We start from the raw sequence: 21,941 nt of genomic DNA on the forward strand, positions 1-21,941 counted from the left end.
TGTGTGTGTGTGTGTGTGTGTGTGTGTGTATACGCATGTGCACGTATGTGTACCACATCTTCTTTGCCCATTTGTCTACCTAAGGACATTTGGGTTGCTTCCATATCTTGACTATTGTAAATGATGCTGCAATAAACACAGGGGTGCATATATCTTTTTGAATTAGTGTTTTCATTTCATGCAAATTTTAGTAGTGTGAAAAATGCTGTTGAAATTTTCATAGGAACTACATTGAATCTGTAGGTTGCTTTTGGTAGTATAGACATTTTAACAATATTAATTCTTCCAATCCATGAGCATGGTCTACCTTTCTTTTTGTTTGTGCCATCTTCAATTTCTTTCATCAGTCTTACACTTTCCAGGGTATGGGTGTTTAATATCCTGGGTTAAATGTATCCCTAGGTAATTTATCTTTTTGGTGCAACTGTAAATGAGATTGTTTTGTTAATTTTTCTTTCTTACACTTTGTTAATAAAATATAGAAACACAACAGAATATGGCATGTTAACTTTGTATCCTGCAACTTTACTGAAATCATTTATCAGTTCTAATAGGTTTTTCTTGGAGTCTTCAGAGTTTTCTATATACATTATCATGTCATCTGGAAATAGTGACAGTTTTGCTTCTTCCTTACCAATTTGGATGCTGTTTTTTTTTCTTATCTGACTGCTACAGCGAGGACTTCCAGTACTATGTTCAATTAAAGTGGTGAGCGTAGACATCCTTGTATTGTTCCTATCTTAGAGGAAAAGCTTTCAATTTTTTTGCCATTGACTATGATTTTAGCTATGGGTTTTTAAAAGATATGGCCTTTATCATTTTGAGGTATGCTCCCTCTAAACCCACTTTGTTGATTTTTAACATGAATGGATATTATATTGTGTCAAATGCTTTCACTGAATCTGCTGAGATGATTATGTGTTTTTTTCCCTGTCATCTTGTTAATATGATGTATCACATCAATTGATTTGCAAATCTGGAATAAATCCTACTTATGATAATGATCATTTTAACATATTTTTTAATTGTTTGCTAATAAGTTGTTGAGGATTTTTGCATCTATGTTCATCATGGATATTGATTGGTCTTTGGTTTTCTTTTTAGTACTATTTATTTCTTAAATAAATAATAACATTTGGAAGCATTTACAAGTGAAGCCATTTGAGCCTATTTATGTGTGGTTAGACTTTTAGCTACAAAATCAGTTACTATTATGGGGCTATTCAGGGTATCTATTTCTTCTAAAGTAAGCTTTGGTAGTTTGTATTTTTCAAGGAATTGGTCTTTATGTACGTTATCAAAGTTATCAACATAAATAGGTTCATTAAAATCCTTGTTTCCTTTTTAAAACCTGTAGAAACTGTAATAATGTTATATATCCCATTCATGGTATTGATAATTGGTGACTTGTTTCTTTTTTTCGTGATCAGTCTGCCTAGAGGTTTATCAGCTTTATGAATCTTCTCAAAGAACCATGTTTTGGTTAACGATTTCTCTGTCTCTTAGTTTTCTATTTCATTAATTTCTGCTCCATTTTTTCTTATTTTTTGCTTACTTTGGACTTAAATTTCTCTATTTGTACTTTTTTAAAGCAAAAGCTGAAGTCATTTATTTGAAACCTTTCTTTTCTGATATAGACAGTCTTATATGCTTCGAAGTTCTGCTTAATCTGCATCACAAATTTTGATATTTGTGTTTTCATCTTCATTTGATTCAGTTTACACTATAATTCCCCTTTTATTTCTCCTATGACACATGGGTTGTTTAGGCATTTATCATTTAATTTACAAATAACTGGGTGATTTCAGAGACAACTTTCTGTTTTGGATTTCTAATTTAATCCCACTGCGGTGAAAGAAGTACTCTGAATAAGTTGGATTATTTTAAACTTATCATGACTTGTTTTAAGGTGCAGAATATAAACTGTCTTATCAAATATTCTTGTTCACTGCAAAAAATTACACTAAAAAAAACACCAAGTGTTTTCCTTAGAAGTCACATCAAATTGGCTAATGTAATTCATTTTTCCATCCTTTAATAGTTTTCTGCTTAACTGTTCTACCAATTATTGAAAGGATATTACAATATATGACTAAAATTATGAATATATCCATTCGTAGTTTTATCATTTTTTGCATCACATATTTTGAAACTGCTATTAAGTGCATGAACATTTAGTATTATTATATTGTCTTGATGAATTGAATGCTTTATCATTATGAAATGACCTTTTTCTGAAATATTCTTTGCTCTGAAATATACATCATCTGATATTAACTTAGCTAGTCCAACTTTCCTTTTATTAATGTTAATATGTACACCTTCCCCCTCCAACCTTTTACTTTTAATCTTGAAACTTATTTTTAAGCTGCCCCTTCTGGTTTTTGTTCTCTTTTTTCTCTTCTTCTTTCTTCTTCTGGATTATTTCTTTTATAACTACAGTCAGTCTACATGGTTAACTTAATAGCTATTACTCTTGTCATATTACTTTTGGGACTGATGTAGAGTTGATAGACTATATATTGACTTATTATTATGTATTTTCAGGAGATATAATGCCAATACAGATATATAAGAAACCTTACAACACAGTATGTTAATTATCCTCACCTAGTCTTTGTACTATTATTACACATTTTGCTTCTACATATTATAAACCCCACATTATATTACCTTTCTTAAAAATTATCTTTTACTCTTAAACAGACTTTAATAATATAAAGCATATTGGGGCGCCTGGGTGGCTCAGTGGATTAAGCCGCTGCCTTCGGCTCAGGTCATGATCTCAGGGTCCTGGGATCGAGTCCCACATGGGGCTCTCTGCTCAGCAGGGAGCCTGCTTCCTCCTCTCTCTCTGACTGCCTCTCTGCCTACTTGTGATCTCTGTCTGTCAAACAAATAAATAAAATCTTTAAAAAAAAAGTCTCTTTAAAAAAAATAATATAAAGCATATTTTATATTTACTCACATAATTAAAAATTTCTAGTAGTCATTATTTTGTGTAAATCCATATTTCTATCTATCATTTCTTTTGGTTTGAAAGACATCCTTTAATATTTCTTGAAATGCAGGTTTGTAGGTGAAGATTTTTTTTGAGCTTTTATAGTCCAAAAAAGTCTTTAGTTCACCTTTACTTTTGTAAGGTATTTTTTGTTCAAGTATAGAATTGTAACTTGGAATTTTTTTTCTTTCAGTAATTTAAAGATATCATTCCACTGTCTTCTCACTTGCATTATTTGACCAGAAAAAAAAATTTTTTTTTTGCTTGCATCTTCATCTTTATTTCTCTTTATGGGCCATGGTTTTTATTCTGGCTGCTTTTAAGAATTTTTCTTTATCACTGGTTTGGTTTTAAGTAATTTGATTATGATGTGACTTCATAGAGGTTTTTTTTAAGATTATTTATTTATTTGATAGATAGAGATCAGAAGAAGGCAGAGAGGCAAGCAGAGAGAGAGTGGGGGAAGCAGGCTCTCCACTGAGCAGAGAGCCTGATGCGGGGCTCAATCCCAGGACCCTGAGATCATGACCTGAGCTGAAGGCAGAGGCTTTAATCCACTGAGCCACCCAAGTGCCCACTTCATAGAGTTTTTGCCATCTTTTTTGTGCTTTTAATTTACTGATCCTTAGATCCATGGACATATAGTTTTCATATTACCGGAAAAATTGGAGGCCATTATTTCTTCAAATATTTCTTTTCTACTCTTCTTCCCCAAACTCCCTCCCCCAAGCCCGTCACAGAACTCCAATTACACATATATTAGGCTACCTGAAGTTGTTGTAGCTCTGTTCTACAGCTGTTAGGCTTTATTCCTTTTCTTTCAGTCCTTTTTGTCTCTGTTTAATTTTTAGCAGTTCCCATTGCTATGTCTTCATTTTACTAATCTTTTCCTCTGCAATGTTAAAATTGGTATTAATTCCTTCCAGTTTATTTTTCATTGCAGTTAGTCCTTAGAAGTCTAATTTGAGACTTAAAAAATATATATGTTTCTAGTTAACAGGATCATCCTTCCTCTAACTGCTTGAAAATATGTAATGCAATATAGTTAAAATAACTTCAGTGTCTTTGTCTATTCTATAATCTATGTCATTTTGGGGTTGGTTTTGGATTTGGTCTCATTTGGGGTCATATTTTTCCTCCTTTATGGGGCTAGTAATTTTTTTTTCAGGGCTAGTAATTTTTGAGTGGGTGTCAAGCACTGCGAATTTTACCTTTTTGGTTGCTGGATATTTTCATATTTATCTTTGGCTAAAAGTATGCCTGTGCTTTATCTTGGGTGCAGTTAACTTACTTGGAAATATATCCTACCAAGTATTGCTTTTCAGCATTTTTAGGGAGAGCCACAGCATCCTTTAGTCTAGGGTTGCTTCTACCCCTCTACTGAACAAATACATTCCTGCGTACTATAGCTGATCCCAGTCTGGCTGGTAGGAGCAGTATCTATACTCAGCCTGCTTTAAGTTCCAAGGCTTTTTTCCTCTTTTGGTGGTTCTTTCTCCAGACTCATTAGGTTTTTTCCATACTTATGCATTCATCATTGCTTAGTTTAAAACTTGAGAGAGGCCCTCTGCCAATCTCTGGAGAAATTTCTCATTACAGCTTTCCCTTTACTGGTGTTCTGCCTTGCAATTTCACACTATTTTGGCCTCCTCAAGCTCCCAGCTCCATTTTCTCATAGTCTGGAAACCACCAGTCCCTGCTTGGGTTTCCCCTCTCTGCCTTGCTAGTTGGAATCTCTCTCTGGGTAGCATTCTTCAGCAATTGTATGGCTCATCTAGATTATTTCTCCTCTTTCAGGGATCATATTCTTCAGTGTCTAATGTCCAATATTTTGAAAACCATTGTATAATATATTCTTTCCAGTTTTCCATGTTTTAGTGCCTATATTTAGTTGCAGTTATTCTATCCTGTCAGGATGTGGAAGTACTGGAAAATCTTTATTTTTTTCTTGTGAATATTGTTTTGTTTTGTTTTGATTATGTTCAGTTAGCCAACATATAGTATATCATTGGTTTCTGATGTGGTACTCAACAATTCATTAATTGCATGTAACACCCAGTGCTCATCACAACACATGCCCTGCCCTCCTTAATACCCACCACCCGGTTACTCCATCCTCTTACCCCTTCCCTTCTGTAACCCTCTTTAAACTAGGAATGAAAACAGGTTTTGTGCTTACCCAGACTGACTAATGAGGGCCATTAAGACTATGATAAAGATAATGAGGTCACCTCTGTGCAGCAGGTAATAGCAGCATGTACAGCTGGCTGTTTACTTACATCTCTGAATTGCACCTAAGTTATCCTTAAATTCCATGATTACAAAAGTGAATGTGGCAAATGACTCTTAACCAAAGAAAAATCAAGAAAATAAAAAAATGGCAGGGACAGTAGCCACAAGATTGTGTGGCACTGAGTACTGGCAGTGGAAGTAATGAGACAGATAATGAAGTAATTTTGGCATATAGTCACAGGTGATGACCTTTATTTAATTTTAATAAGTCTCCCATCTGCAAGTGATCGTGCACAACATAAGCTTCTCTGAATGAGTAGGACGACTGATAGTAGGGAGGGAGGAAAGAAAAGCCAGAGAGAGACTGATTGGAACTTGAAAAACATCTAGAGACTTGGAGGGAAATAAGGAAAAGCCAAAGAACAAAGGGAAAAAAAGAAAGAAACAAGTGTAAATAATGAGCAGTGACAGAAAAGGTTTAGCAATGGACCAGAGAAAAATGATACTAATAAAAAGGAAGGTAATAGCCACAGCAATTATCAAAATGAGCTGAAAGCCACATAGGTATGGCTTCATAAAAGAGGCTAATGAACTGGGCAAATCTTAGCAGCTCTTTTCAGTCACCTCTGACTTCTGCACAAACCCTTCTCTATTCCTCCAGCTTTTGTGATGGGCAACTGACACATTTTCTAATCTCCTGCAGTTATGTATTTGGTGACATCAAACTGGTCTCATAAACTGGTCTCATGACCTACTTATATGCCTTTCCTCTTACTGAGCTTTCTTCTTCCTTTAACGGCTATCTTGTACCTCTATTTTTCTTTTTATATTGCAGTATTCTCAAGGAGCTCATCCATGTATGCCCTACCCAGTCATTCTCTATCACATAGCCTTGTTATTATCTGAAATTTCTTTTTTCCTTGTTAAATTGTCTTTTGAGATTATATGGCCCATGAAGGCAAGATCTGTATCCAGAACACTCAAAACAGTGAGCACATAGTAGGTGCTCAGTAGACATTTACCAAATAAACAATTCCATCTTAACCTATTTATTCCACTTTTCTTTCTCCCATATGAGAATATTAATCTTTACACATTGACATGAACTTTAAAATTTCAATCAGATAATGAGTGTTATTATTATAATGACAGGATTAACCAATCAAATAATATGCTAAGGCTCAAAACCATATTAATTTGAAAGCAGCAGCAAACAGGCTAGCAAGGGTTCAAATAAAAAGTTAACAAGGAAAGAAATAATTTAATGTTCATTGAGTAAAAAAAGACTAAAAATCGGGTAATAAGAGTGTTTGAAGTTTACCTTAGTTAGCAGGCACCTGAAGGAAGAGAAGTTATGAGAAAGTCTGACTCCGTAAATAAGAGAGATATTATATTTTCTGAGATACTATGTTTACTTGGAGGGTGCTGTGATATACCTTTGTCAGTGATACTTGATATATGAATGTCAGTAATCCCATCCAAAATGGGGGAAAAGGTTGTCTAGGAATTCTTCCAGCTGGTACCTTGGTCCTTTGATTAAAAGCCCAGCTTAGAAAGAGCGCAGATGGATGGTAGTCTGATATCAATGTAATAATAAAAAGTGGGCCAATTCTCTTTTCTGCACTTAGACTTCTTATATGAGCAGGTTGTTGCTACCTCTATAAAATCAAGTATGACTATTGTGACTGCTTATATACTGCAGTCAATAGACCTGGTTCCAGATCAAGACTTTATGTTTCATGAGTAAAAATTCATTCATTCCTGGGCTGGCATAATCTATTTATTTTTAATTGTGGTCAAAATCACAGACAAAATCAAACCATCTTAACCACTTCTAAAGATAAAATAAACTAGTTTTAGTCATATACATTATTGTATAACAGAACTCTAAAACTTTTTCATCTTGCAAAAGTAAAACTCTATATCCATTGAAAACTAACTACCTTTTCCTCCTCTCCCCCAGCACATCTACCATTCTACTTTGTTTACAAGAATTTCACTATTTTAGATACCTCATTTCTATTACATGGAATCATGTAATAGACAATCTGTTTAGTATTAGATTCCTTTTCCTATTACATGATGACCTATGACAGCTAGCACACTCTTAGAGCCACTTGAAATAAACAAAATAGCATTCTGAGATGTAGGGCTGAGAAAAAAATACCAAAATACTCAGATACAAGGGCAAACAACATTGACTCCACAAAAAGTGACCATAACCTAAGTTGTTCAACATATTTTGTCCATGTATACCAATCATATCTAATGTAGAGAACATATAAAGTTCAATGTTGTTGATACTGTATTATCAGTTTAAATATTTTTTATTTAATTTTGAATTTGCAACCAACTAGTAGAAAACCTATTTCTTTTTTTTTTTAAAGATTTTATTTATTTATTTGACAGACAGAGATCACAAGTAGGCAGAGAGGCAGGCAGAGAGAGAGGAAGGGAAACAAGCTCCCTGGCGAGCAGAGAGCCCGATGTGGGGCTTGATCCCAGGACCCTGGGATCATGAGCTGAGCTGAAGGCAGTGGCTTAACTCACTGAGACACCCAGGCGCCCCTAAAAAACCAATTTCTTAAAGTCAATAATCAAGTACTGGTGTCTAGGTTGCACTGAAAAATAGACTTTCTGGTTTGAAAAATACTTGTGGAATATCCAAGTATGTGAAAGACTGCACTCAGTACCAATTATCAAATAATTTGATTTGAAAAAATTAACATTAAGACAATAGTAAATATATGTCTTTCATGTTGATTTGGTTTTCGGTGATTATGAGACATACAGTATTTCCTCAAATATTTATTTATTTTTATTCAATTAGCCTTATTTAAAGATCTGAGTTAGGTATGCACGACTTTCAATGGAGTGTATAGAAACTGATCTTTTCTCTCAAATTGGTAGGAAATGGTCTATGGTAATTAGTATAAATGTCCAATAAATGACAAAAGGCCATAATAAATGAGATAATGGGGAAAATATACTGAAAAGTAAAATATTTAAGAACTAGTAAAAATAATCCATTCTGCAGATTGGACAGCCACCATGACTTCTCTAGCACAAAATTCATATAAAGTACGAGAAAAATCAAGACTATAGACAACTGAAAATAAAGATAAAAACTTTCACAAAACAATCTAGAATCCTACCTACAGAAATATGGCCCAAGAGTTTAATATATTTCCAGACAGATACTCAAATACCGCTGTGGTATACAACCTGCTTAATTTCTTGACTATGGCAAGTAGCTTCTCAGATGAACCCAAGGATCCCTATTTCCTGGGATCTTGCTCTTGTGTGTGATCATCTCCTTTTGTGTGTACCAGGACCTAGGACTTGCCTCTAATATAGCAAAAGTGATGAAAGATCACTCCTTCTATTACGTTATATAAAACGGCAACTTCTGTCTTGTTAGTAAGTAGTCTCTCTCACCTTCTGGGCTTGTACATTTTGATGAAACAAGGAGCCACCCTGGAGAGGCATACATAGCAAGGAACTGAGGGTGGCCTCCAGCCGTTAGCCAGCTCGGAGGCCTACAGTCCAAAAACCTGTAAGAAACTGATTTCTGCCAACCACTATGTGATACGCATGGAAGCAGATTCTACCTCTCCCTGGTCAAGCCTTCACATAAGAACACAGCCTCTGTCAACACCTTCATTGCAGCCTGCAAGAGACCCTGAAGCACAGGAACCACCTAAGACTTGACTGAATTTCTGACCCACAGAAACTGTGAGAAAATAAATGTGTATTTTAAGCCATTAAATTTTGTGGATATTTGTTAGAAAGAAGAGATAATACACTACTTTCAAAAAAGGATTATCTCAGTCTTGTTGCATGGATTAAATGACATGTATTAAATATGAAAAAAAATAAAATTAAGCTTAAAAATACAGATACTAGATGGCTATGCTTGCTCTCTAGTTAAGTAACTTGTGACATTCCAGCCAACGGCCAAGAGAACATAGTTCATTAAAAATATAAAACAAATTTTGGTAACAACTTTAGAGTGTATAATACCCTGCATTTTATTTTCATTGTATTTTTTTTTACATTAATAGACATTTTAAAGCATTTAAATTGAAAAGTAGATTTAAAAACTTTTAGACAGACAAGATATACACCCTCTCTTTACCTCATGTTTCCCTGATTTTTAACATCATCTGTAAGTGTAGTTTATTTGTCACAACTGATTAATCAATACTGATGCATTATTACCTGAAGTTCACAAAATCCATTATTTTCATTAGGCTTTACTCTTTGTGTCTCTGTGTTATAGAGTTCCATGGGCTTTAAGAAATGCTCTATCTATTTATTTCTCCCCCCCCCCCACTGACCCCAGGCAATCATTGATCTTTTTACTGTCTATAGGTTTTCTATAGTCTATGCTTTGAGTTATAATTTCCTAAAGTAATATAACTTACACTTTAAAAGACCAGTAACATGCAGTAAGTCAGAGTTAGTAAATGTGACCAAGTATTCAGACTTCTCATGTTCTTTATTGGAGTTCTCCTAACTTACATTTCAGCAAATTTTTCTGCATTTTGATAAAGCATTGTATTCTCTGGTCTCTGTCTCTCTCTACTCTCTCTCAGGCATATTCTTTATATTACCTGTTTTTTTTTACAATGATATTTTAAATTCTGCCACATTTTAACTTTACTTTTTGGGTAAAGGACATCAGAAGAGTAGACAAGCCAAAATCCCATGGACTGAGGTTAAGAATGTATTTGATTAGGTGGTGGTGGTGGGAGATAAATAACGACCCTTCTAATTGTTTGCCTTAGCCCAATCCTCACAATTCATGGTGGCAGAGAAATTTAATAGGCACAGTCATCTTACGTTTCAAAATTCATGCACAGTATGCCAAGGTCAACAAAGTTTGCTGGGACTTGAGGACCTTCATTATCATTATGATTCAAACAAATGGAGAACACTTTAATATTAATTCCCCCCGAAGAGAAAATCTTTGCAACATGCCTGATACAGTAACAGATTTATTAAGTGCACTGACCTGTCAAGCATTTCTTACTCTTTTTCCTTGGCTATTAAAAGTATATATTTTATTGATTAGCATTATTTCTTGACTTAAGGTTACAGCTTTTATTTTTATTTTTTTAAAGATTTAATTTATTTATTTGACAGATAGAGATCACAAGTAGGCAGAGAGGCAGGTAGGGGATGGGGGGAGAGCAGGCTCCCTGCTGAGTAGAGAGCCTGATGCCTGGCTCGATCCCAGAACCCTGGGATCATGACCTGAGCCAAAGGCAGAGGCTTTAACCCACTGAGTCACCCAGGTGCCCCAAAGTTCAGCTTTTAGAGTGGATTTGGGAAACAAACCTATAAGCACACTGAATTTACCAGCAAGACACCCAGGCATTTTGAAATGGTCTTAATATGGTTCTGAAGAGCAAAGCTCCAGGCACTGTTCTGGAATCTCTTGATTTTTGCAGTTACTGGAATCTCAGAACATCCACTAGATTTTTTCTTTCTTATTAAGAATTTTATGTACCATAGAATAATACTTTTATCCTTATTTAAAGGCATTACTTGTGGTTACTATTAATTATATAAGACTCAATGATATATTGTGATCAGTGTTTAAGTTCAGATGGTTACTGCAATATACATAAAAGAGCACTGCACTTAAAGAAAACAAAACTGGTACTGAAAAAAATTAGTATCTGAACTTAGGTTTGAAAAAAAGGTATCCTTAATGTTGGAATAATGTTGAAGTTAATCTTTGTGGATGGCTAAAAAAAAATTTTGTGGATGGTATGAAGGGTCTAAATTTATCTTTTCTGTAAGTGTCCAATTGTCCTATCAATTTACCTGCTGAAAACGTTATTTTTTCCCCAATGAACTGCATGAGCATCTTTGTTGAAAATCATTTACCATAATTGCTAGAGTTTATTTCTGAATTCATAGTTCTGTTGCATTGATCTATATGCCCATCATATAGATGGTGTGAACCATACTCTCGTGAATACTGTATGTCTTGTTTTCTATTTCTGCATAACTAATTGCCACAAATGCAGTGGTTTAAAATAAACCACAAATTCATTAGTTGATAGTTCTGTAAGTCAGAAGTCCAGGCAGGCTTGGTTAGGTTCTCTGCTTGGTTTCTCCTAAGACTGGAAGATGTCAGCTGGACTCGGCTCTAATCTGGAATATCTGAGAACAACCTGCTTCCAATTTCAGGTTGTTGACAGAATACATTCCTTGTGGTTGTGTGGTTTTGGCAAGGGGGAAAAGTCATGTGAGTTAGGTTAAATTTTTATTATACTGTAGCTTTAGAGTAAATTTTGAAATTGTAAAGAATAATCTTCAAATTTGCTCTTCTTTCTCAAAATTGTTTTCTGCTATTCTTATTCCTTTGTAATTCCATATAAATTTTATCACCTTATCAATTTCTGCAAAAAAAATTATCAAAATCTGCTGGAAAGCTGATAGAAGCTGCAATGAATCTACAGATTAACTTGGAAAGTACTGACACTTTAACAGTCTTGAGTCTTGCAATCCATAAACATGGAATACCATTTATTTAGATCTTTAATTTCTCTCAGCAGTGTTTTGTTGTTTTCAGTGTATAAGTCTTACACTGCTTTCATTAAATATATATCCATTTTTTAAGTTGTTCACTGGTAGTAAAGAGAAATAAAATTTATTTTGCCTATTGATCTTGCTTGTATCCTGCAACCTTACTGAACTCATTCATTAGCTCTATCAGGTTTTTTTCTGATTCTGTAAGATTTTCTACATACAAGATCATATTATTTATGAATAAAGAGTTTTATCCCAGTAACAGAAAACTTTCTCCAATATAGCTCTCTTCTACTCTCTTCCCCTTGTGCAAATAGACACACATACCATCTTTATATCTTATAAACTCAATGATACAGTTTTATAATTATTGTTTTATTCAAGTATCTTTTAAGCTATTTGAGAAAAGAAGGATACATAATTACTTTCACCAGTGCTCTATTTCTCAGTGAATTTGAATCACCATTTTATGTCATTTCTTTTCATACGAACAAACTTCTATTAGTATATATTGTAAGGCAGGTACGCTAGCAACCAGCTCTCTCAGTCGTTTTTTTTTTTTTTTTTTAAATAATTTTTTATTTTTTATAAACATATATTTTTATCCCCAGGGGTACAGGTCTGTGAATCACCAGGTTTACGTTTTTAATTTAGGATTGTCTTTATCTCAACTTCACTTCTGAAGGATAGCTTTCCTTGACTGCTAGGTTGTTCCCCAGCACCCCTCGCCCTGCCCTCTTTAGCTTTTTGTCTGTCTATACCAACCTACTGCCTCTTTCCTTTATTGTTTCTTTTTTTTTTTTTTTAAGATTTTATTTATTTATTTGACAGAGAGAGATCACAAGTAGGCAGAGAGGCAGACAGAGAGAGGAGGAAGCAGGCTCCCCACTGATCAGAGAGCCCGATACGGGACTCGATCCCAGGACCCTGAGATCATGACCCGAGCCGAAGGCAGCGGCCCAACCCACTGAACCACCCAGGTGCCCCATCCTTTATTGTTTCTGATGAGAAGTCAGCTGTTAATCATATTCTTGTTATCTCTATAGATCTTTTATTCTGTGAGCTTAGTACATTGAGCCAGACATTCTGTTATAGATACCCAAAAAGCATGACTTTTTCTTTGATTTGGTTTGTCAGAAGTACGGTGAAGCCAATAAAATTTGGGCTTCTTATAACAAATTTAAAGGTAGCTTAGTACTAGATGGAAATAAAATAAATATTACACATTAAATACTTATTAAAATGAATAAAATTAGAATTAAAATGGTAAGAAACTCAACTGCCACATGACTACGTATGGTAGTTAAACAACAACAAGAAAAATTTAGCCAAAAAAAATAGATGTAAGTAATCACGGAATAGGAAGTAGTCCTAAGGTACTGTGGCCCTAAGCACAACAAAAACTCTTTTTACAAAACTATGGAGACAATGGTAGTAGAAACCACTGAGAAACATTAAACATATACTCAGCAATGATTTATCTTTAGTATTTTTCAAATTCTGTTCAATCCATGACCCAGACCCAAATTAAGAAACATGGAACAAGTAATTATGAACAAGATGGAAAAGTTCCTATAAAAGGCCTTTTACCAGATCAGAACAGCAGAGATTCATTAATATCTACTGCCCATGGCTGAAAAGTAATAATGATTTTGTCCACTTTATAGAAAAGGGGAAATCTCAAGAAGATTCCAAATGTTCCCTTTTATATCTTCTTGACAAAAAAAAAAAATGAAGAGGTAAGAAAAACAATTAGGTAGGCTTACATACCAACATTTTTGAGTGACAATGGGAAAAGCTACTCAAAATGCTACCTAGGCTTTCTCTTCATATAAAGAATACTTCAGAAATACTGTAACATTTCTAAAGTGGTAGAGCCTATTAAGACTAAAGTAGAAGTTATAAGCATCATAGTTTGAGGTAACATTAAGTTCAGATCCACAAAAGAGAAATAACACTCATCTGTGATAAGAAAAGCTATACTCTAGGGACGCCTGGTTGGCTCAGTTGGTTAAGCCGCTGCCTTTGGCTCGGGTCATGACCCCGGGGTCCAGGGATTGAGTCCCGCATCGGGCTCCTTGCTCGGCAGGGAGCCTGCTTCTCTTGCTGCCTCTGTCTGCCTTTCTAACTGCTTGTGTGTACTCTCTCTCTCTATCTATGGCAAATAAATAAGATCTTTGAAAAAAAAAAAAAAAAGAAAAGAAAAGCTATATTCTAAAATGTACGTAGGACAAAACTATAGTTAGTAGATCCTCCCACATCCAAGACCATGGTTATACTATGGGTAAGAATTACTTTTTAAGATAGGGAAATGAAGAAAAGAAACACATCAATGAAATATTTTCATCTATATAGAACAAGTGAAAAATATTTCTAGAATCCACAATGAATCCAGGCTAAATAAATGAGAAAATTCACCTTTGAGGCATAGCAAGAAAGAGGATGAGGGAGAAATAGGAAAGCATTCACCTTGTAAAAGGAGTAGTTTCAAGGAAATGGCAGAAGTCAAAGAAGAAAATCACACAGTAGGGCATTCTTCTGGAGCACTGTGGATTTAATTAAACTATAAGCAAAATTTACATGCAATTTGAGCCAGATGCCAACAATGCAAAGAAGAAACATAAAGTCTCTTAAAATCAAATAAATGCCTCATGAAAAATGAACTGCTGCCATCTCCATCACAAAATCTGAACATCAGTTAAATTAAAAAAATACCTTATTTTGAGAACAAATAAAATTTAATATTTACCTGACATCCTCATTCAGAAGCAGAGTTATTACAGTGATCCCCTTCCTGACATAAAGCAAACTTGTTGACCAAACTTACCCAATTCCCATGAAAGGAAATGAGAAGGTGTTTACCTTTGTTCAGGTAAAAGAAGTCTGTCACAACAAAACAGATACACAGGAGGCAAGATGACAATCTCCAGTTGGCATTCAAAAAGAAACTTATATTCCCTAAATTCAAGTGGCAGAGCCCATAAGTGACTTGAATTTCATTTTCATTGCACATGAGACATAATGACTTGACTATCAGGCACTTCCTGAAAACATGGCTTTAAAATTTTCTCATGACTAAGTCAAAATGAAAATTCAAAAGTATCTTTTTTGTTTTTGTTTTTGAGAGTGCTCTCTCCATATATTTGGCCAACATTTTCATTCTATCATTAGTGATTTTTTTTTTAGTTTTGTTCTTCAAAGTTAAGGTTAGTCAGTGTTAATTATGATGGGTCTCAGTGAAACCTTTAAAAATCACTAACTTAAACATAAAAACATTAATACCGAGAAACTTTGATTCCCCCCAATTGCAAAAGTAGATTAAAAAAAAAAAAAAAGAGTGAGGCTTACTTATCTAGAAGTCTTTCGAAGCCCCTGGATGTCTTCAGAGCCATCTTATGATTATTCCTTGACTCTCAGTCTCTATCTTTAAGGTCCTAAGGCTCTACACTGGCAACCGAAAAACCCTCTTCCTCCTCTCCAATATTCTTGAAAAATGGGCTGCCCTTCATTTTTGTGCCCCCAACACACCTTTGTCACACAGAGGGAAGGAGTGGTAATACAAGAGTAAAGGTCAGAAATCTGATCTTTGTGGTACAATTTTCTCCAACCTACCCGAGAACAACACAGAAGGACCACCTTAAAAACTGCCTGCCCTGCTTTCAAAGAGGCAGGGAAAAATCCAGCCAAACCATCAAGATTAGCTGCCACCATCCTCTGCCTCATCTAGGTTTTTCAGAAAACAGAACAAAAGAAATGATTTCAAGTTAGGATACAAATAAGCCATTCAGGATGTGAGGGCGATCTGGCTGTGACATCTGTCACCCCATTGATCGCCAGTGTTGATTCGGCTGATCTGGCTGGCTAGGCGGGTGTCCCTTCCTCCCTCACCGCTCCATGTGCGTCCCTCCCGAAGCTGCGTGCTCGGTCGAAGAGGACGACCTTCCCCGATAGAGGAGAGGACCGTTCTTCGGTCAAGGGTATACGAGTAGCTGCGCTCCCCTGCTAGAACCTCCAAACAAGCTCTCAAATAAGCCATTCATACTTTGGCCATTTTCTGCTTGAAATCACCACCCTGAAATCAAGAGCTGCATGCTCTACTGACCAAGCCAGCCAGGTGAGGCCGTTTCTTATCAATGTTGTGACTTCAAAACAAGGATATGTTATAGGTCTGAGCTACATAACATTCCAACAAAATTATTATTTATTATCTTAACCTTTCTATGAGTCTAAACTTCAAGTTCAAAACTGAAGTTTTCGTGGCCCAAACTCTTAACTTATCTGAGGTAGTGGTCTCTAGGCTAAACAGCAATGATGTTCTTTAGAAGCACTGCAAAAAACCATTCACAGGTTTGTGATATTATTCACAAGGGGGAGATAGCATGTTAGCACATTCGCCAGGCTTTAATATGAATGGCTTACGCCCTACTGCACAGTTTCTTCTACAATGTTTTAGTATATAACATTTACTATTCTCATTCATTTGAAGATTTAAACTCATTTGGATATGAAACAGATACAAAGTATCACTTGCTAGAGGGCAAGAAATAAGTTTTTAGAGCTTGTTTCATATTACGACTGGCAGGGTTCTGAACATTTAATTATACGATATATACCATTTAATGATATATATGTAGATTTATATATGAAGACTCTCATACATACTTATGTGATTAATATATACATACAAATATAAAATCATGCAAAATATTTCAGTTTTCTCCAATTAAAGATATTATAAGGCACCAGTCACTTTATTATTCCAAAAATGTAAAACGTGAGTTAGGAAAGGCTCATTAGTGTTTTCCATAAGGACAATGGGTAGCAAATAGCCCCGTGATCTTCTTCATTAAGCAACAGAGTAGTGAGTTTTCTTTACCATTTCTGCTGTGGTTTCAGACAAGTAGGAGCTTTCTCACTGACCCACAGCCTGCTTTAAGTAATCATTCCTGACCTTTGGGCCCCAGGAACAGGAGATGAAAAAAAAAAAAAAGAAGTAAATGACACAATTCAATCACATGATATACTTATATGCTTTAAGACAATGTTATATTCTGTGACTCAAAGTAAAGGCAAATGCTCCTTCTGACATCTTGCTAATCCATTAAAGTCAAGAAAAGGTAAGAATAAAGATGCTTACCTGTTGTTCCTGCATTCTAGCAGCACCAAGTTCTGAGAGAGACATGGTGAGCTTCTCTTGCTGTTCTGATAGATATTTCTGATAGAGACTTAGAAGTTCTTGGCATTCTCTATACTGTAGCTGAAGAGGTGAGATTGCAAATTAAGGGAAAAAACGAAAAAGCTGATTCAAACTGTATCTATCAGTACTGCTTTTCAGATTCCAGTAAACAAAGGAGAGACAAAAATGCAACCGTATTTGATGAGAGCACAAGTAGATGAACACAGTACATATATCTACCAAAAAAAATCATGAAAACAATAACTCACAAAGAGTAGCAACGGCCATCTCATTTGCGCAGAAATTTCTCTCTGAAATCTTTACATGTAAACGAATAAAAACAAACATGCAAAAGAATGAATTTAGATTCCTATCTCACACCATACACTAAAACTAACTGAAAATGGATCAGTGACCTAAACATAAGAGCTAAAACTGTAAAACTCATAAAAAGTAAATCTTTGTAATCTTGGATTAGGTAATGGTCACCTGAAGACACAGAAACCAAAGAATAAATATAGAAATCGGACTTCAAAATTTTAAAAATAAAACAAAAAACCTACTTCTGGTTCAAAGGACACTATTAAGAAATTGAAAAACCAACCTCCAGAATGAGAGAAAATATTTGCCAATCATAGAGATGATAAGAGACTGGTATTCAGAATATATAAGGACCTTGCACGGTTCAACAGTAAGGAACTACTTAACGTAATTAAAAATGGGCAATGAACTTGAATAGACATTTCCCAAGATATACAAATGTCCAGGCAGCACAAGAAAATATGCCCAATATCATTAAACATTAAGAAAATGCAAATCAAGACCAGAATATGAGATACCACTTTGAATCTACTAGGATGGTTGTCATCAAAAAGACTGACAATAAAAAGCTTTGACAAGGATGTAGAAAAATTACAACCCTCTTATATTGCTAATGGGAATGTAACATGGCACTGCTGTTTCGGAAAATAATTTAGCAGTACCCTCAAAAGTTAGATATTGAGTTCCATATGACTCAGCAATTGCACATTTAGGTATAAACACAAGAGAATAAAAGACAGAGGTCCATACAAAAACCTGTACGTGAATATTCAGGGCAGCATTCTTCATAATAGTGAAGAAGTGAAAACGACTCAAGTGTCATCAAGTGTTAATAGATAAACTAAATGTGGTATATCTATATAATAGAATACTCTTCAGCCATAAAAGGAAAATAAAAGGAAACAAAGTACTGCTACATGCTACAAAATGGATGAGCTTTGAGTACATTATGCTAATGAAGACAGACATGAAAGGCCACATATTGTATGATTTTATGTATATAAAGATGTGGGGGATTTGTCATTGTTTTAAATACTTATTCTAATGAACTAGAGGAAAAAATACTTGGTTTTAAGTATACAAGATCACATTTTATTTTTTTAATTCATCCGTGTTCCCTTTTTGTCCTCTTCTCCAATTTTCTGAAGTACATATTACATGAGAAAAGCTGAAGGGAAAAACTGTCCAGAATAGGCAAATCCATATAGACAGAGGGTACATTAGGGTTTGCTAGCAGCTGGGGTGGGCGAGGGAGAATAGGGAGCAACTGCTGACGGGTACTGGTTCTGTGGGGTAGGTAATGAGTATGTTTTGGAATTAGACGGTTGCGTTCACACAGCTTTGGGAATATTCTCAAAATAATGAATTACACACTTCAGACCAGACTGGGTGCGTTCAGGGTGGTATGGTCATAGATTGAATTGCACACCTCAAAAGGGCAAATCTTATTGTATGTACTCTATCTTAATGAAACTGCTACAAAAAATGCAGAGTAGAAGTGATAATAGTGCTGTGGTAAAAATTAGTGCCTAATCTACAAAGAAAGTTCTAACCATACTAAACATAAAGGAATTATGATTAGGTTTTTGTCTTATTTTGTTTTTCTATAATGTCAATTAAGTCAGTGTTTCATTAATAAAACCATCATCAGGAAATTTTCTGCCCATATATCTCTCTACATTTTTCATGAAGAACACAGCAGCCTAACTAGGGATATCCTCCTCTACAGCTCCTCAAACTTGCAAAGTGCTCAAGATGAAGATGCTAATTGGAAAGGTCACCTAACTTTGTAGATTAGGTGTGTGGGAGACAGTTCCACCCAAGAGAGAGTTCTGTTTCTTCTCATTGTGGTACTTTCCTCCCCAGGCCCAATTTTCTCTCAGATCATTTCCAAATCTCCCTCTTTGCACTAAATAATGTATGCTGTTGGTATAGAAATTACTGTCCAATGAGATTATTCTGTATAATTTCTTTTATAACAGGTCATCATGATTAAGGGTGGGAACAGTATTTCATAAATGTCAAAAATGGTGACTGGTTTCAGTATTCCTTAACATTTTCATAACCTAATCATCGCCTCTGGGCAGGTTCCTGTTCTAATAACTTTTGCCAATCATGACTGCATAAATAACCAATTGCTTCATTATTCTCATTATTAACCTTTAACAAAAAAAGGAGCCAGAGACAGCTAATAGAAGAGGAGCAGTTCTAATAAAAGGGTAGGTTACTAAGTTTAAAGAATACATTAATTAGAAAAGCTTGTTGAATACTCAGTATCTTATAAACAATAACAATAGAATGAACAGTGTTCTGTATAAGCTAATATGATTTCAAAGTCAATCTATTTCAGATCAGGCTGGTTTTACATCGCCATGCCTTTTGTCAGTAAGCTTCAAAAGACAAGAATGATGTGTGATGGTCCCAAGAGTTCCTGTCAGCTATGATATATATAAAAAGAATTTTTTAGCCTGGCTGTTACCATAGACAGTAATGTTTATAGTAGATGAACATATTAGCTTGGATACAGAATAAGAATTTTACTCTGGAAAAAGCCAGCACAATTGTACAGCCTAAGAATTAAATGTCAGCATTTGAAGACAAATTATAGGCAAATTCACTTAAACACATGCTATGTGGCAAAGTATAAAAACAGGCAGTCCTATCCTTAATCAGTTTTTTATATCTGTCTTGATTCACCAGATTTTTGAAATGCTCCCCCTTTCCTGGAAAATCCAAACAATCCAGTAATTTTCCTTCATCCCTTAACACAATGAGACTTCACTGCCCACCCCAATCTGGAGAGAGAGATTTATGTAAGGAAAATGTGGGTAAAATGCTGTCTTCACTGATTTGGGGTACAGTGAGGAAAAAAATACCTATTTAACTCAATCCTGGCCAAATGACAGAAAAGAATGCAACAGGTGTAGAAAATCCAATCTAAGGGAAGGTGTACACCCAAACCATGACTGACAAGAATCTAACATACAGGGACACCTGGGTGTCTCAGTCAGTTAGGGGTCTGCCTTTGGCTCAGGTCATGATCCCGGGGTCCTGGTATTGAGTCCTGCCTTGGCCTCCTTACTCAGTGGGGAGACTATTTCTCCCTCTGCCTTGCCCTCTGCCTGCCGCTCTCACAGCTTGTGTGCTCTCTCTGACAAATAAATAAAATCTTAAAAAATACATGTAACATACAGGTAATCTGGCCAACCACCATTCAAGAACTGAAAGAAACAGCAGTCATCACAGCCTCATCAGCGAAAGAAACCTTCTTAAGATAAGTATAAATTAATATTAAGCAAGATCATATCAAAACCTAAACATCAAATTAATTAGCTGAAACAGCTGCCGGAAATGGTCATTTTGCAAAGCTTAAACACTTACCTCCAAAATCCTTTACATAGGTAAATACAAGTAAAGGTCAATGTAGAATAAATAGGGAGATAGGGAGAAAGAAAAAGAAAAATCATAGGTAGAGGGAGAAGGACCAGAGACAGGATATTTTACTAGTAGGCTGCCAAAGTAGGAAGTGATTGCTTTAAGCTAGAAGAGTTCCTCTGGCATACCAAAGACCACTACTTTACCCCATTCCATTCTTGCCTTGGATACTGGAATCTGTTAGTAATCCTGATTTAATATAGAACTCAATGAAGGAAGGTCTGTATGGCAGGGAAAAAAGGGAGAATCATTAAACTAAAAAACAAAAACAAAACAAATAAAAAGCACAACAATTCTCCTTTTCTGGAACCACCACAACTTGGAAAAATGGCTAATTTCCATCCTGGGGTGTGGAGAATACAAAGCAAGCTTGAAACATGTTCCTATGCTATATTGCAAAAAAAAAAAAAGTATGTGAAGAGAAATAGATGGGGCCTTGTAAAATGGAATAGAAGCAACCCTGAAGAGACTCTCATTAGTCAAATCTGGGACAATATGAGCACTGACTCATATGACTACCAGAGTGAAATGTGGTAGTCATTACCCAAAGTGAATTAATTTAAGATCACTAATAGTGAAACAAAAAAAAATCACGTACCTCCTAATATATAAAGTAGGCAATATTGCCTATGAAATATTCTTGCTAAATGTTTTATTTGAATTTAATCAAATCTGTAAACCTAACTCCCACTTCAAAGAAATGAGGACAAAGAAACAAATTATAGTACAAAGAACCAATCAGACAAATCCAGAATTTGGGAGATTTCACAAAGTACTCTTCAAGCTCTTTGAGCTCTACATGAGTCGACGTCATGGGGGTTGGAGGTTAGAGATTGAAGACACGACCAAATGCAACCCATGGACCATGACTAGACTATAACTCAGAGGAAAACAGCTATAAAAGATATTCTTGGGACAGTGAGGGAAAATGGAATATTGACTCAACAGTTGATGTAACGGAATTACTGCTAATTTTGCTAAGTATCATAATGTGGTTCATGAAGAGAAATATTCTTATTGTTAGGAGATGAATGTGAAGTATTTAGGGTGACATATGACACTTGGCTCAGAAGAAAATTAGCAAATAAATTTTTATATATTTAAGTTTATTTAAGTCATATCTATATGTTTATACAGATATATATTTATGTAAATTTATAATAAAAATAAAAGCAAATATATAAGAGGACATGAAGCAAATAGAGCAAAATGTCAACAACTGTGAAATCG

At 35.1% G+C, this 21,941-nt stretch overlaps 1 protein-coding gene across 6 annotated transcripts in view; it reads right to left on the minus strand.

Moving 5' to 3' along the window:
• KIAA1328 (KIAA1328 ortholog) overlaps window positions 1–21,941 on the minus strand; it is a 323,127-nt gene that overhangs the window by 189,118 nt on the left and 112,068 nt on the right. For all 6 annotated transcript variants that reach the window (XM_059140330.1, XM_059140329.1, XM_059140334.1 and 3 more), the window contains one exon: window positions 16,917–17,044. In XM_059140330.1, the coding sequence (XP_058996313.1) occupies window positions 16,917–17,044 (128 nt within the window). The remainder of the gene's footprint in view (window positions 1–16,916; window positions 17,045–21,941) is intronic.

Source organism: Mustela lutreola, chromosome 11, assembly GCF_030435805.1.
Source record: "Mustela lutreola isolate mMusLut2 chromosome 11, mMusLut2.pri, whole genome shotgun sequence".
Taxonomy (NCBI): Eukaryota; Metazoa; Chordata; class Mammalia; order Carnivora; family Mustelidae; genus Mustela; species Mustela lutreola.